Consider the following 16,995-nt stretch of genomic DNA (forward strand, 5'->3'; position numbering starts at 1 on the left):
CGGCCTGGAACCAAACTCACAGTATCTGTGAGGTATGGCTGTATAGTGTAGGAGAGTCAATATAGAATGGTGATTATGCGAACAGGCACTGAAAGCCAGCTGTCTAGATTTGAATTCCAGCTATGTTACTTAGTTGTGTGATCCTGGGAAAATTACTCTACACGCTTCAGTCTCCTTTCCTGTAAAATAGGAATATTCATACTACCTACCTCACCTCACACGGTCGTTTTGGCATGTTATGTCTTCACTTCATGGCGTTTGAAGATTAAACGAATTATTCCAGGTAAAGAGCTGGGGACAGTGCTTGGCGAAAGGCTGACATTGATGGAGTGCTTACTACTTGCCACTTGTCTTCTCACTTTGCGGTATCACTTTCCATGTAAAATTTCCTTTTCCTTTTCTTGAAAATCTGTCTTTTAATTTACGTGAGCCAAATCTTCTAGATGTTGTGTGTTATGAGTACGAAGACCGTTCCCAAGAGGTAAAACTTACAATGAAAAGGTAATAATGGTGAACTACGATCACCTGGACAACTAAATAGAGCAGAATAGGAGTGAAACGTAACAGTTAGAGGGAATCTGAAAAATAACTAGGTTGATTTCTAATACTGGTATGAACTTTGTGCTCGCTAAAACAGTGCCATTAGCCCCGTGTGGTTGTTGACTTGACAAGTTACTATTCCAAATCAAGGTGTGCTGTATATGTAAAATACACAACAAATTTCGAAGAGTTACTATAAAGAGCAAATGCAAAATATTTATAATTTTATAGTAATTACATGTTGAAATGATAATATCTTGGATATAGTGGGTTAAATAAAAATACACATTTTTTTTAAAAGGCGGGGCGCTCTGATGGAAATCGGAATCTCATCCTGCAGCAACAGCTGGCCACATCTTGCCCCGCCCCTCGGAGCCAGCCCCGCCCTGCGGCGGCTTCAGCAGTGACCCGGAGCTGGCAATACTGTCGCGGACTCGGGGAAAGCTGTGCTTCCCGCCCCTTCCGTGTCCCGCGCGCATGCGCACTCCTGCACGGCTTTCAGGGGTGTTTTTTGAGGTCCCTGTTACTGAGATCCCGGGCGGGAGCCGAGGATCCGGCTGTCACGGGGAGGCTGGGGTTGGCCCTCCATGCGTTGGGGGCTGTGTCCTCGCGGGCCGGGGCCAGCGGCCCTGGCTGTGGCCCGGAATTTGTGGGGGCCGCTCCGCCTCCCCTGTGGTCCGGGGTGGCGTGGGATGACGAGGGGGCTTTTGGTGCGCTCGATCACCGGGGCCAGTAACCAGCCGCAGAACTCGAGTAATGGCAGGTATCGGGACACAGTGCTGCTGCCCCAGACCAGCTTCCCCATGAAACTGCTGGGCCGCCAGCAGCCCGACATGGAGGTGGAGATCCAGCAGGTACGGGCCCCGCCTGTGCGCCGCGCGGGGACTCGGCGGAGAAACCGGCGCGCCCCGGAGTGGGGTGGGACTGGGCCACGGCCTCCAGGCTCCTTTGGACGGGGGATTTGTGACCTGATCAGTGGAAACCATCTGCTTCCCTCAAGTATTATTGACTAAAAGCTTAAACTTGTAAGTCCCTAAAGGGTAGCAGGTTCCAGAACAGAATATTAAAGGGGAAACAAGCGATGCTCAGATAGCAGCACGTATTAAATGTAAGTCCCATGTTTAGCTCAGACAAAAGAGGTCGAATGTGGAGGCTGTAAAAAGTAAAGTAACATGTACACATATAAATAAAAATTCGATTATGAGGACAAGTGCACGCTTACCTGTGTGGTATTGGTAGGTCTCTAGTTGGCATGATGACTTGTTTGCAGGATAAAGCAGCGGTCCTTCCTTTCTCTGAGTGCTCTTCCTAAACGATGCGTCTGTCTCCTGTATTAGACAACTTTCTAAGTGCAGAGATGCACTTGTTAGTTTCTTTAATTCTAGAGTCTTTAAAATCCCTGATATTAAGGATGTATCGGTTAAGCAACTATGTTAGCTTAAATGTTCAGATAGTCCTCAGAGTTCTACATTCAAACCTGTTTTGGCCATCTAATTTTTTAAAGTACCTTAAAATTTCTTTTTTTTTTATCCAGTACCTCTGTATGCCAGGAACTGACAGTTTCAAATGTTTACTCTTTCGTCTTCATACCAAATGGATGTTAACATTTTTTAAAAAAAATAAGGAAGCAGGCCCATTAGGGCAAAGTGACTTGGGCAAAGTCATAAAGCAGTTGAAGGAAGTGGGGTAGGATTGCGCTGAGTGTAGTTCCAGATTTAGAGGGTAGCCAGGGTTTAGATCAAAGGAAAGCAAGAATTAGACATGAGTGGCTGGGGGTTGGTTGTCTCTGGGTCCTTCTGCGTGGCAGGACTGAGGGGTTGGGGGTGGGGAGTGCTGAAGAGACTGCCCAAGAATTTAATGGTACCAAACCTTTGTAGGGTCACTGTTTTAAGGAGCTTAGACTTCAGTCTGAAGTCCATGGGTAAGCTGTTTATTGAAAGGCTTTGAAAGAAGAGTGGCATTTTGGATGGGCATTTTGGAAACCTCACCATTTGTATTTTAGAGTTGAATATGTTGGAATGAGATAAGAAATAAGTGCTGCCTGTTATTTATGGTAAGATTGAGCAGTATATATTTATATGATATTCAGACATTATTGTCCTTTTAAAACAGAAATGTGGATTTTCAGAACTTTATTCCTGGCAAAGAGAAAGAAAAGTTAAGACAGAATTTTGTCTTCATGATGGACCTCCGTATGCAAATGGTGACCCTCATGTTGGACATGCTTTAAATAAGGTAATTAATTATAATGAAGTTTATAAAACCTGAGGGGAAAAAAACCTTTATTTAAAATCACTTTATGAAAGTGTATTCTAATACTATGACAACTATATAAATTTGTATTAATACATAAAACTGGAATGTCTTCATAGAAAGCAGCAATAAACCATGTTAGTACTGCGTGAAAAATAGCGTCGCTGGTATTTTCTTTGAGCTTATTGTTATTTTACATTAGTAAATATTTTATTCAATAAATAATTACTGAGCACCTACTATGTATGTGCCAGGTGTTGTTCTAGACTCTGGTAATAGCAGCAAATGAAATAAGGTAAGCTTTGTCCTTTTGGAGCTTATGTTCTAGTCATGGAAGACGTCCATAAGATAAAATATATACTAGATACTTGCTATACCCTGAATATTTTTTTCTTCTCCCAAATTCAGATGTTGAAACCTAATCCTTAATGTGATGCTATTTGGAGGTGGGGTCTTTGGGAGGTGATTAGGTCATCAGTGGGATTAGTGCCCTTACCAAAGAGACCCCAGAAAGCTCCCTTGTGAGCTCCCTTATGCCACATGAGGTCCTAGCAAGAAGGTGATGGACTGTGAACCTGAAAGCGGGCCTCACCAGATGCCGAATTTGCTGGTGCCTTGATTTTGGACTCCACAGACTCCAGAACAGTGAGAAATGAATTTCTGTTGTTTAATCCACCCAGTTTATGCTGTTCTGTTACAGCAGCCCAAACTGACTAAGACAATAGTGGAGGAAAATAAAAACAGGGAAGAACAGTCGGGAGGGTCAGGTGGGCAATTTGTGATTTTATTAACTTGGTCTAGGATGTCTCCCTCACTGAAAAGCTGGCATTTGTGTCAAGTCCTCAAAGAAGCCAGGGATGGAGCTGCTGGGGCTCCCGGGGGGAAAGAATAGCCAAGTGCCAAGACCAGGAGGTGAGCGTTTTCCTGGTGTGTTTGAGGAAGCCAGTGTGACTGGTCTGAAAAGTAAAGGAAGGGGAGAGTCCCATCAACAGTGCACGAGGGTTCCCTTCTCCACATCCTCACCAACACTTGTTATTTCTTGTCTTTTTGATGATAGCCATTCTGACGGTGTGAGTTGATAGCTCGTTGTAGTTTTGATTTGCATTTCCCTAATTGTAGGTGATATTGAGCATCTTTGTATGTCTTTGTTGGCCATTTGTATGTCTTTGGGGAAAAATGTCTGTTCAAGGCCTTAGCCAATGTTTTAATTGGATTATTTGCTTTTTCTTTTTTGCTGTTGAGTTGTAGGAGTTCTTTATATTTTTTTCGATATTAACTCCTCATCAGATAGATGGTTTACAAATATTTTTTTCCCATTTGGTAGGTTGCCTTTTCATTTTGTTGTTTTCTTTTGCTGTGAAGAGGACAGATAGGATCTCTGATTTCAAAGAGTTTATATTTTATTGGTAAAGAACTAATAATAAATAATTTTCACATAGGATTAAGTGGGAAGGAGGTTATTTATAAATTGATTGAATTCAATGATATCCCTAATGTGAAGTGTACAGATCTTTTTTTTTCAAAGCTTTTTTTTTTTTTTTTTAAAGATTTTATTGGGGAAGGGGAACAGGACTCTATTGGGGAACAGTGTGTATTTCCGGGACTTTTCCCAGTCAAGTTGTTCTTTCAGTCTTATTTGTGGAGGGCGCAGCTCAGCTCCAGGTCCAGTCGCCGTTGTTAGTTGCAGGGAGCACAGCCGACCATCCCTTGCGGGAGTCAAACTGGCAACCTTGTGATTGAGAGGACGCGCTCCAACCAACTGAGCCATCCAGGAGCTCAGCGGCAGCTCATTGACTTCATTCTCCTTGCGGAGGGCACAGCTCGCTGGCCCAGGCAGGAATCGAACCGGGGACCTCGGTGTTAGGAGCCCGGTGCTCCAACCACCTGAGCCACTGGGTCGGCCCAAGTGTACAGATCTTAGACATATAACTAGATGAATTTTTATGTCATGCGAGTATCACCCAGCTCGCAAGGCTCCCTCCTGTCCTTTGGAAAGAAGTTTGAAAATTAGAGTTTTAAGTAGGGGAAGGGGTGGAAGGAATGTGTAATATCTTTTCTACTTTTGATAGATGTGGAAAGGAGGAAATAATTTTCTGGACTACTACAGTGTTTTCTTTTGGGAAGAAGGAAATTGAGCTTGGAATCAAACCTATCCTTTGCCTTTGGTCTTCCATTTTATAATGGTAATATGTTCTTAAATCAGGCTCTCCTCCCTTCTAGTACCTAAAATGAACTAAGAAAGGTAAATCAGTTATAGATACGTAGTATAGCTAGAAGAGGCCTACTGTTCTATAAGAGTTTTGGTAATGACAGAAAATAACTACGCTCTTCAGTAGTCTGAGTGCATTATAAATTCTGCATTGATTCTATAATATTTCTTAGCTAAATGTAAATAATATTGAATTACTTACATTAATGATTTTCATAAGAGTAAAGCAACTTTGTAATTGACTCTGGTTTTTAGAAGGTAAAAATTATTTCTTAAAGAGGTGGTATGAGCTGCTTATTTGCATATTCCAACTTTAGAAACAAAGTAGTAATTTGGGGCATAATGTTTTTCACTTTGAAGTCTTTTGTTCTTTGATTTATTTTGCGGGGGTTAATGGCATTTTAAAACTTCAAATATCTGTTATTCCTATAGTTATGTAGAACTTGAATTAAGAGACTTAGTAGGTTACTTTCTTTAAAATTGGGCTGTCCCAATTTTTAAAAATGATATGGAGAAGATAATATAAATTGCTGGATACATGCTTTATGTATGCATTTTCTTTGCAGATTTTGAAAGATATAGCCAATCGATACCATATGATGAGAGGTTCCAAAATACATTTTATGCCCGGCTGGGATTGTCATGGGTTACCCATTGAAATAAAAGTATTATCAGAACTCGGTGGAAAAGCTCAGAATCTTTCAGCTGTGGAAATTAGAGAGAAAGGTAAGTAATCTCTGTTTCTGTTTTAAAATGATATTTGTAAACACTGGTGCCTTGGAAAAGTCAGTGCTTTATTCAAGATACCTTCTGTGGTATTTTGTTGTTGTTATAATGTGATCTGTTGGAAGCCACGATATGTCACAAAAAATTCAGATTTTGTTTTGACCTTCGTGAGAACTTATGTTTAGAGATTGAAGGAAAGATTTGTAAGCATTTCCAAGTACATTTTTCAGTTATGTAGTCTTCATATTTTGTGGAATTATTATTTTTGTCAGTGTTTTTACTTTCCTGGCTAAGGCTGTTGACCTATTTCAGGTGATAAAAACAAAAGTACATTTTAAAATGCAAATATATTTTAAGTTAATCTATTTGATTCTTTAGTAGATTGTGTCAGGGAGGAATCTTCTATTCTTATATATTAAACTATTGTTTGGATATGATCATGAAGATTTTTTAACTTCTTTATGAAACATCTTATTATTGGCTTTGACTGGAGGTACTGATTAATTTTTTAGTGTATAATGAAATAATTACTCTATTCTTAAATTAAAAAATAATGAAGAATAATTTTTGTAGTTTATTTGTTCTAAGTGTAAGTTCATTGTATAAAGCCTGGAAAATACAGAAGATAGTAACAAATATATTAGCTTTTGAAATTCTAGTTAATTTTAGAATTTGAACACCTTTCAAAATAATTTTCCTGTTAAATAAATTTTATGGTCTAAATTGTGTACAATACCTGCATTTAGAGAGATACATGCTAATTCATGTTTGAGAATTTGAATTTATTGGTTTTCAAAAATATTCTTTCTTCATTTTTTTCCTTTTTTTTTCTTTTTTTAGCTAGATCATTTGCGAAAGCAGCAATTGAGAAACAAAGATCAGCTTTTATTCGTTGGGGAATAATGGCAGATTGGAATAATTGCTACTATACATTTGATGGAAAGTATGAGGCCCAACAGTTGAGAATTTTCTACCAAATGTATGATAAGGTAATGAAGTACTTTTTTCTTCAAGTGTATTAAATTGTAAGGCAGAAAATTCAAGCTTTCATCTAATCAATCTCTTTGTCTTTTTATAGGGCTTGATTTATCGATCTTACAAACCTGTGTTTTGGTCTCCGTCATCGAGGTATTTATGTGTTTTTGATAAAGGAGAAATTTTTTGTAAGCTTTCCAGATACTTATGTCTAATGTTTTTAAACCTTAGGACTGCATTGGCTGAAGCAGAACTTGAGTATAATCCTGAGCATGTCAGTCGCTCAATATATGTAAAATTCCCTCTCTTGAAATCTTCTCCTAAGTTGGCATCTCTTCTAGGTATAATTTATTCATTGCTTTGGTTTATTAAAGTTAGGGAATTGTAACACTTGCTAACATATTTAAAATTTTATTTTCACAGATGGTTCATCTCCTGTTAGTGTTTTAGTCTGGACCACACAGCCTTGGACAATTCCAGCCAATCAGGCTGTTTGTTATATGCCAGATGCAAAGTAAGTGTATTATTGCATTTTTTCATTTTATCGACAAATAGGATTAATTCCATTAGCATTATTTTGAATTTATTTCATGATTATCCTCTTAAAAGTTAGTGAGTTATAATTATGTTCATATAGATTTTATTAAGCTTTAGATGATTCCGTTTAAGACCTTGTTTCTACCTTTTTTGGAAAACAAAACAGAAATGTAAGGGATGCAGTCCTTGGAAAATAGCACTTTTTTGATTTTGAAGTTAGCATTGAAAATGTTTTACATCATTTTAGAAAAACTATCTGTGGCTTTTCTTTTTTCATTGCTAGTAATTTTCTCCTAAAATTCTATTTTAGATATGCTGTTGTGAAATGTTCCGAATCTGGAGACCTCTACATCCTGGCTGCAGATAAAGTAACGTCTGTTGCTTCTACATTGAAAACATCATTTGAGGTTATTTCAACATTTACAGGTGAAAATTTATAGATATTCTGACCTTCACAGTCATCAAAATATTGGGCTCATTTGAGTTCAGTAGTTTGCTGAACATTGCTCATTCTGAATCAGAACAGATGTGGCTTCTGCCTTTCTGGAACCTATTTTATGTTGATTGCAGTGAAGGAGATCATATATTAAACATGATAGGAGTATAGAAAAATATGAACATTGACAAAGGCACAAAAGATAAAAAAATCTTTCTGGCAAATATCCAATGTAAAATTGGACAAATGGCCTTTGTATAGTGTAGAATGTACAAATATACTTGAAAATATTTATTTATCCAAATAGCTGTTCTTAAAGGACTGCCGTATGAAAGGATTCTTAATTGTGGTTTTCTTTCCCCACAGGTGCAGATTTGGAAAATGGTACTTGTGCTCATCCTTTAATGCCTGATAAAATCTCTCCTCTTTTACCTGCAAATCACGTGACCATGACCAAAGGAACAGGACTGGTTCACACAGCCCCGGCTCATGGCATGGAAGACTACAGTGTAGCTTCGCAGCACAACCTGCCCACGGTACCCTTTCTCTTTCTAATCATTGCTTTTGTAGAATTCAAGTGATAAATCTAACATCTTTATGTTTTGATAATAAATTATTTTTGTCATAATTGTGAAATGCTTAGGTTCGTGCAATATACTAAAGCCTCGTTAATTCATACTAATTGAGAAAGATTTCCTAGAATTAACAAAATTATCAGCCCAAAGTTAACACTGAAGAATATTTGTTAAATGGGGGCAGTTTTTTTCTTTCAAGTATTAAATCACATAGACAATTGCTTTTAGTCCCTGAAGACTGGCAAGTGGATTTTACTAGTTTTACTCGTTGAAAAGTATAGTTATTTTTTTAAAAACCAAAACAGTCCTCTCTAAATTTATTTTAGACACATCAATGACTTAGCAAGTTTTTCCATTTAGTTACAGGTCTTAGTCACCACAATGTATGTATGTTGTCATAGATCTGTACCTTAAAAGACACCCAATTAAAGATGGTTTTAATATAGTTTACTTTTTGTTTTTAGACTTCAGGTACATGCTTTAATAAGACATTTTTGCCTTTGGTGATTTAAATGTATAAATTTACAAATTCCTTTTAACTGAAAAGATGTACCTACCCACATTTTCCGTGTCGTGGAAGACTAGTCTAAACGGAGATGTTTTATATATATATATTGTTTGGCCAGATATTGTCATAAGACAAAATGTCTTGATACTTTAATGGTTCAAAATGACACTTTGTAGGATTGTTTGGTGGATGAACATGGGGTTTTCACAGCGGTGGCGGGTCCTGACCTTCACAATAAGGCAGTCCTTGAAGAGGGAACAGATGTGGGTAAGTGTTGTCTATGTCGCTGCCATGAATATATTTTTTCTGAAAAGCAGTCAGCAGTAACCTTTACTAGCTATTCTCCCATCTTATACTTTCAACAGAAACAATAAGCTAAAATTATATTTTATTTTGCCACATGTTTGAAATAGAGTTTGGGACCCTTTCATCTTTTGCTTTGAAGTTGCTCCGTTTAAGCAGATCAGGGCATTCAGCTGGGAGTGATGTTGTTCAGAGCTAGAGATAATCATCACCAGTATAGGTTTGCTGGAGGCTAAACTCAGCCTGGGGCTAGAAGGTGACTGTGAATCAGACACTCCTGAGCCTTTTGTAACCCTTGTCAATCACGGACCCACATGACCTGGTTTACTATGACGATCTTCAGTCTTTAGTTGTCTTTCTGCCTTTCTGTGAATACGGATCCAGGGACCAGGTGCTGTGAAAACCTTTCTTTGCCCACACTGAAGACTAAGGCTAGTGGTGGATTAGTTTCCCAAGGCCACTAAAACAAATTACCGTGAATTTGTGGCTGGAAACAACAGTTCTGGAGGCTGGAAGTCTGGATTGGTGTGGGCAGGGCCATGCTCCCCCTGAGAGCTCTGGGAAGAATCTTTCCTGCCTCTTCCAAGCTTCGGGTGGTTCCTGGGAACCCTTGGTTTCTAAACCATTCCCTGGTTTACAGCTGTGCGGCTCCAGTCGCTGCCTCCATTGTCACAGGTCCTTCTTTGCTCGTGTGTCCCTGTGTCCTCTCCTCTTCTTAGAAGGACACCGGTCATTGGATTTAGGACCCACTGTAATCCAGTGTGACCTCATCTTAAATATATCTACAAAGACCCTATTTCCAAATAAGGTCACATTCTCATGTACTAGGGGTTAGGACTTGAACATACCTTATTTCTGAGACCAAATTCAACCCACTATATCTGGTTCCTTCTGGAATACCTGGAGACCATTTTAAGAGTGATGGTATGAAAGATTATGACTCGATTTCGAATGTAGAATTCTAACTATATCCTGTTCATCTCCGAAGTGAAGAGCCGTGGGAGTGGCATAATTTGGATTCCGACTAAGGTTTTACAGTCCCTGCATTTCTTGCCAGGAGATTCCCAGGTTAATGTCTTTGATACCTACTCGGTGGCTACTCTTACTGACTGCACCAGATGGAGTACACTCCCCGGGAGGTTAGAGAGTTCCTAGGATTTTCGTAGTACTTTTTAATTATGTCTAATGTAAATTGTTATGGATTTTTTTTTTAAAAAAGTTATAAAGATGCTTCAGGCCGCAAAGACTTTGTTGAAAGAGGAAAACGTGGTACACAGCTATCCCTATGACTGGAGGACTAAGAAACCAGTGGTGATTCGTGCCAGCAAGCAGTGGTTTATCAATATCACGGATCTTAAGTCTACAGCCAAGGTATAAAAGACATCCTACTACAAGCTTTGGGTTTTCATGTCCTCAGTGGGGAAGGGTTGCATATGAGCTTGAGGTGGGTTTAGGGAATAGAAAAGGTTGCTCGTAAAATAGTAGAATTTTAGATCTGGAAGGAACTTGGATTTCCATTCCTTCATTTATACACATGCGGAAAATGAGGCTTCCAGGGGTTCAGGGACTTGCCCAAATTTCCTGCCTAGTGTAGTGGGAGTACAGAATTAGGACAGGACCGAGTTTGGCAAGTTGTTTAACCCCCTCAGAATGTGTTGCCTCATCTGTGTAAGGGTGGTAATAATGCTTACCTCACGGAGTAAGTGAATGCAAGTTTCCAGAACAGTAGTCTGGCACATAAGCATTCAAACAACGCTTTTAAAACCCTTGGCTTCCTTAAGATTGACATTGCAATCCATTTGAAAATTGTTGCATTGTGTTAATGAACACTTTATAACTGGTGTTCTGAATATTAATATTTGAGCTCTTTCATTCAGTATGTGTGCGTATTAGTGTGTGTATCTCACAAACAACTTGATTCTGTTGAATGAAAGAGCTCAAATAAATATTTAGTAACCAGGCTGAATATACAGACATTTTGCTTTATAGCTTGCATCTAACATATTACCATATTTTGTAATATGTTCATTTGTTGCCCTGGCAGTGTGGGGCCCTTGCCAAAGCTATACGTAGCAATTTACCTTTTCTGTATTCCTGTGGAGTGGACAGCTGTGATACGGACTGGTGTTTGTGTTTTGCATTCCAGTGAAGCCTGTTTTACTTATTGGTAAATGTTAAAATTTGTAACTTCCAGCTCTGCAAAGATGGCTTCAGAATATCCAAGTCTGATGTAGTATGGTGAAGCCAAATATTTTTTTAATGTCTTTATATACTATTTTCAGTTGCTCTTTGCAGAAATAGAATAGTGATGTACTTCCATATTTCTATCACCCAACTTCAACAATAATCAATTTCTGGACAATTTTGGTTTTATCTACACCCCTCCTACCATTCTTTTTTTACTCCCTACCCATTTGATTATTTGGAAGCAAATTTCAGGCATTATTTCTCCCGTAAATACGTCAGTATATATTACTGAAAAATAAAGACTCTAAAACATAATTCCAATGCCATTATCACCACCTTAAAAACTAATCATTCTTCCTTAACAAAATCAAATACCCATCAGTATTCCCATTTTTTAGATTGCAGATGTTGCCATTCTGCCAGTAGGTGGTGCTACAAATGGTTTTGGGGGCCGGGTGGGTTCTGGTAGTTCAGGTAAGTGAGGAAACTAAACATGAAACTAAAAATATAAAAATGCTCTTACTAATGGACAGAAAGATTTAAAAAAAAAAATGAAGTTAGCATACTTTGGCCTTTTTTGAGATTTTTACCAAACATTTTTGCTATATATTGTATCTTTTGGTAACTGACAAATGAACTGAAATCAAATGCTAGTAGTTTACAGCTTGTGGGGTGGAGGGAGGGAGGGTTCTTGAGAGATGGTACATAAATAGCAGGTAACTTATTCTGAGAAAGTGTTTTTTATGTTTTAAACCATTCTATGTAAAATTGGGTTATACTGTAATCCTTATTTTTCAACCAATGACAGTAGCTTATTTTTTTAAGCATTTTTATAACAAATGTTGAAGTCAAGTTTGAATTGATTTTTAACTGTAGTTCAATGAAGTATAATATTTCTACCAACTTGTTATTACCAGTTTTGATCTAGGGTGCTTGGAAATTGGTATAAAATCTTTTGTCACATCCTCTAAAGGTGATGATGCCTGCTCTTGATGTTATTTCTTAGGTCCTTTGTGGCCGTTTTAACTTTGCTCTGGAATCTAGTTTTTTAAGATTTTTTTGTGTGGGGGAGGTGGTCGGGAGGATATGTGAATAAGAATAAACATCTGAAATAAAGAACTGTACTAGGGTACATAGTGACAGTTCTAGAAAATTTGTTCTGCTTTCTCTCACTGGACTTGATTTGTGAATCAATTGCAGGAATTGTTAAAAAAAGTGAAATTTATTCCTGGATCAGCCCTGAATGCCATGGTTGAAATGATGGACAGGCGGCCATATTGGTGTATATCAAGGCAAAGAGTTTGGGGTGTTCCAATTCCTGTGTTTCATCATAAGACAAAAGATGAATTCTTGATCAACAGGTAGAACTCTTTCTAAAATTTTTCAACATTTTAAAGCAAGTTGTATAGTCTTTAAAAATCGAAAAATAGTGGACTTTTGAGAACTGATATGTTACATAAAACATTCTAAAATGATCTTTTGCAGGAGGGAATAAAAATGTAAATTTCTAAAAGATCCTTTCATATGATTGAAATTTTGACAACTATGTTTTTTTGGTATTGATACTTAGAAGCAAAGGCTCTGACTTTTTTTTTTTTTAATGGGAATTCATTGTTCCTGTGTGCCTAGCATTTTGCCCGATAAGGTATCAGGAATCCAAAAATAAATAGTATTTAGTGGGGGAATCCCAGTGTGTAATTTTTCTTTAGGAATTAGAGTCACTCTCTTAACTCTGAGTCTACTATCTGTCCCTTTCAGTAGAAATGGCATTATGTCATTGTTTAGATGGTTTAGAATTTAAGAGACTATAATATATTTAAATGTATAAAGTTACATTTATTGCAGTGGTGATTACATTCCCAACTTTTTTTTCCTTTTTTTTTTTTTAATTTGCAAAGATAATACATGGACATAGTTAACAGTTCAGAGTAGAAAAGCTTATACTGTGAAAAGAAAATTTTTTTCCCAATGCAGACACGAGTTCCTTTGAAGCAGTGAACAAACTGATGTGGTCACCACTGTTCTTAATGAGGTGGTAGTCTAGCTTGTTTATCTTCTAGTAAATTCGGGAGGGTTTCGGTATTGTTGCTGTTACTAACAGATGTGGAAATGGAAATATTAATCACTCCTCTTCGGAATACATCCTAGGCTTTCATTTTGTTTCAGTAATTTTGTTTTAATTTGGTTAATGGAATTTTTACTAAATTATGCTTTAACCTGAGTAAAGAGTTTGAGCACATTTTGCTAAGTGTTTTCACATTTTATTAGTTGAGGATCCAGGAAGGGTTTTGAGGGCATGGAGACCATCTAGTCATGGGGACTTCAAGAAACTGAAGATGTAGAGTTGAATGTCCCTACCTCGGGTTTCTTATCTTTTTTTTTTTTAAAGTTTCTACTTTTTGTTGTCAACAGTATCAGTATTTCTTTAGGTGGTCCTTTTATGAGAACATGTATTTAGAATTTTTTTAAATGTTTGATTAAAATGGATAGTTTTGTTTTGTTTTGTTTTGTTTTAATCACTTATAGCCTCATATTAGGTAGTACTTAGTATCATTTGTGTGGAAGTTCCTTTTCAATTTGAAATACGGTTTGCATCACTATTGGGCTGTGTCACTACTTTTCTGGTGATCTGACCCTTTCTGGCAGCTTGGCTCAAAAGGAAAACAAGAAGCTATACCTTGGGCAAATACTGAACCATAAAACAGCTCATTTGCTTCATTCCCAGAGGATGTGGTATTTGAGTAGAGCCTTGCGATTAGGTAATTGGGGGCAGTACTGGGATCAGCAGGAGAGAAAACCTGGAGGGGGAAGCATAACGTGTATAGGAACATAATGAGCTGTAGGGCATATGAGCGGAATTTCAGAAAGATAAACATTAAGAAAGATTGTTTCGGGCAAACTGTAGTGAGACTTGAATACTGACTTAAGGAATTTACATTTTTAAGTTGGCATGAGGAATAAGAGTATGTTTTAGGAAAAGAAACTAGATTCTAGGGACCAGGAAGTCATTGTAAGGCTATTTCAATTTTATTACAATTTGGAGCCAAGACGCTTTGGCCTAAGTATTGGTGCTTTTTTTTTTTTCATTGAACACTTGATCAGATATAAACTGCTAATATCTTGATACCTGTATTAAGAATTAAAGTTGAGAGAAATACACAAGTATTGTTTAAAATTCCACACTGGAGAGTTTTCTTTAAAGCAATGTCTTTTGTAGGCCACTGTCACTGTTTCTCATTCTTTTCAGTATTAAGAGAACAAGTTTTTTAGGGAATTTCCTTGAATTGATTGAGGTAGACCATATGTGTATATATTAGTAAGTAGAGCAAACAGGTTCATTTGATCATTATTTAATCATGACAGCAAAGTGGTACATAGGTTGATTGATTTACTTAAGCTAGACGAAATAAATGTGAGCTTTATTAGAAAAACACAAGCAGATATTCATTAGGTATCATTTATGTTTTATTAGTAGTTAATACATAGTTGTGTTACAGATTCTTGTGTTGCTTGCATGGTGTTTGTTAGTTTCTGATTTTGAAGAAGCAGAGATATACAGAATATTGGCCTATAGAAATGACAGACACAGTTAGCCATATTGTCTGTCAATTCATAGGTCATTCTCCTGTACACCATTTGTTAGTTCCCAACTTGGCCCCATACGCAGAGGGTAGAGGACTCCAGTTTGGTAGGTGACAGTGTTAATAAGTAAGGGAACGTTACTTACAAGATTTGTCTGAGGCGGTCACCAGATGAGTAGATCTCTGCACCTGCCTGCCAGAATCTTAAAGTGTATAATAGAGGCCTTCAGTCACATGTACCATCCAGAGGGTCTCAACACCTTACTGTCTCAAGGCTGTGACATTGGGCCGTTTCTAGCAGAGGGAAAGCAAGCAGAACACACATTCCAAGGACAAGGCAGTGGGTGAAGAACTTTCAATTGCCTGGGTCCAGTTCAAGGGTCACATCCTATGACCTCCAACACCATTTCTTAATGTTGACTAATCTCCTTCCATTGTTGGGTATTTTATGTGACAAAACACTTGATTTAAGAAAATGGATGTTAATTCATCATTACGTGTCACACTTTTGAAGATAGCACGACAGGTTATCTTTTTTCCTTACTTACATGAGAATCAAGTGATCCTGTTTTTCCATCTTTGGATATGCTTTTCTGTTGCAGCGAGTTGGTGACCATCAAAAGTAACAACATCTCCACTGGAAATTGGTACACAGTCCACATGGAGTTGCTGTTACACTTGATAATTCCATTAAGTATGTTAAGAGTCCTTCAGCTTTTCTTGATGAAAGTCTATAGATCTCTTAAGTACACTTCATTCTTAGAAGAAATCTTCATTTATTTCATGTTCGAAATACTTTTAGAGACTGGCATATTTGAAACACTAATGTTTAATTTTGATTTGAATTAATGTTCTCATTGACACTTTATATTCATATTTGTATTTTTCTCAAGAAATAATTCCATTTCTGTCTTTAACATCATTGATCATTTTCGGAATCTGTAATCTAATGCCATTATAATTTAGGTGGAAATCTATTCCTGGTTAATAAAGACAAAATAAATACTTTTTAGCATAAAAAAGATAAAATATAGAACCACTTGCTGTCTAGGAAGGAAAAGAAGTTGTTAGGTAAACTTCTTTCATTTCAGATTACTGTAATTAATTTGACAATATTAATACAATAGTTAGCATGCACTTAGGGAACTTGGCTCCTGATTTCTGGGTATTATGAGAAGTTTACTAGAAACAGGCAAGAAATTTCCAGTTTAACTTGAGGGTACGCTATAGCTATCTCAGTTTTTTGCTCCGATTAATAACTAATGACCTTTTGGTGAAAAAAATTTATAGTGTTCATTAAATAAAGTTTCTTCAAAATCATTTCCTGTCGCCTTTAAAACATAAATATGGCATTAAATTAAAAATAGTAATTAAAAATAGTGTCCTCCTCAAATTTCATTCTGTTCTAGTATTAAATTTAGTAAATAAATTTAGTAAATAAATATGAAACATATAGCCTCTTACCTCCTTCTTATTCCAGTAACTTGCAGAAGAAAAGTTGTCTTACAATCCTGAATGTTTTTGCTTTTATAGAGACAAAACACAGAGCAGCAGTTTCTTCGTTACCTAGTAATCCCAATGCTGCTTAATTTCCAGTAGCCGCTAAATAAGCCTTCAGCCCAGCTGATGTCAAAGTCCAAAATGATTGGTTGGTGCTGTAGTTGCTCATATTACCTAGTGAATTTTCACTGATTGAAACATAGGGGCACGTAGTGCATGAGTTTAGATAAGGCTCTTGCGTAAAGTACAAAGTTTTACGATGGACTTATTGCTTTATGAAATACAGCATTAAAATGGAAGCATATAGATTATGTAGTGATAAGTGGTTTCACCCACTTAATCAACAGTAATTTACACTGATCTTTAGGTTATAAGTTAACTGTATTAAGTATAGGATATTATTAACAAAATAAAGGCAGAAAATTCTTAAAGTTCCCAAGATAGATGTTGACTTCTTTCTTTTAGTTTTTTCTGAAAAATATTTAATATCACTAAGAAATGCCTACAAAATTGCTTTGAAAAATTTTAAAGTGTGATCTCAGTTTTGTTATAAAAAATTGTACTTCTAAATATTTATCCTAGGGAAATAAAAGAACTAATGTCTCGTACAAAGGTATATATGGAAAGATATCTAATACAGTGTTTATAAAGGAAAAAGGATATGA

The 16,995-nt window shown here is 37.0% G+C and overlaps 1 protein-coding gene across 1 annotated transcript in view; it reads left to right on the top strand.

Moving 5' to 3' along the window:
- The first annotated feature begins 1,014 nt into the window (after positions 1 to 1,014).
- Positions 1,015 to 16,995, top strand: part of IARS2 (isoleucyl-tRNA synthetase 2, mitochondrial) — a 31,353-nt gene continuing 15,372 nt past the window's right edge. The window contains exons 1-12 of the mRNA XM_033099344.1: positions 1,015 to 1,394; positions 2,653 to 2,775; positions 5,569 to 5,728; positions 6,569 to 6,717; positions 6,807 to 6,856; positions 6,935 to 7,044; positions 7,127 to 7,217; positions 7,551 to 7,666; positions 8,043 to 8,212; positions 8,936 to 9,026; positions 10,282 to 10,433; positions 12,450 to 12,610. Of these exons, the coding sequence (XP_032955235.1) occupies positions 1,128 to 1,394; positions 2,653 to 2,775; positions 5,569 to 5,728; positions 6,569 to 6,717; positions 6,807 to 6,856; positions 6,935 to 7,044; positions 7,127 to 7,217; positions 7,551 to 7,666; positions 8,043 to 8,212; positions 8,936 to 9,026; positions 10,282 to 10,433; positions 12,450 to 12,610 (1,640 nt within the window). The 5' untranslated portion in view covers positions 1,015 to 1,127. The remainder of the gene's footprint in view (positions 1,395 to 2,652; positions 2,776 to 5,568; positions 5,729 to 6,568; positions 6,718 to 6,806; positions 6,857 to 6,934; positions 7,045 to 7,126; positions 7,218 to 7,550; positions 7,667 to 8,042; positions 8,213 to 8,935; positions 9,027 to 10,281; positions 10,434 to 12,449; positions 12,611 to 16,995) is intronic.

Source organism: Rhinolophus ferrumequinum, chromosome 27 (genome assembly GCF_004115265.2).
Source record: "Rhinolophus ferrumequinum isolate MPI-CBG mRhiFer1 chromosome 27, mRhiFer1_v1.p, whole genome shotgun sequence".
NCBI classification, from domain to species: domain Eukaryota; kingdom Metazoa; phylum Chordata; class Mammalia; order Chiroptera; family Rhinolophidae; genus Rhinolophus; species Rhinolophus ferrumequinum.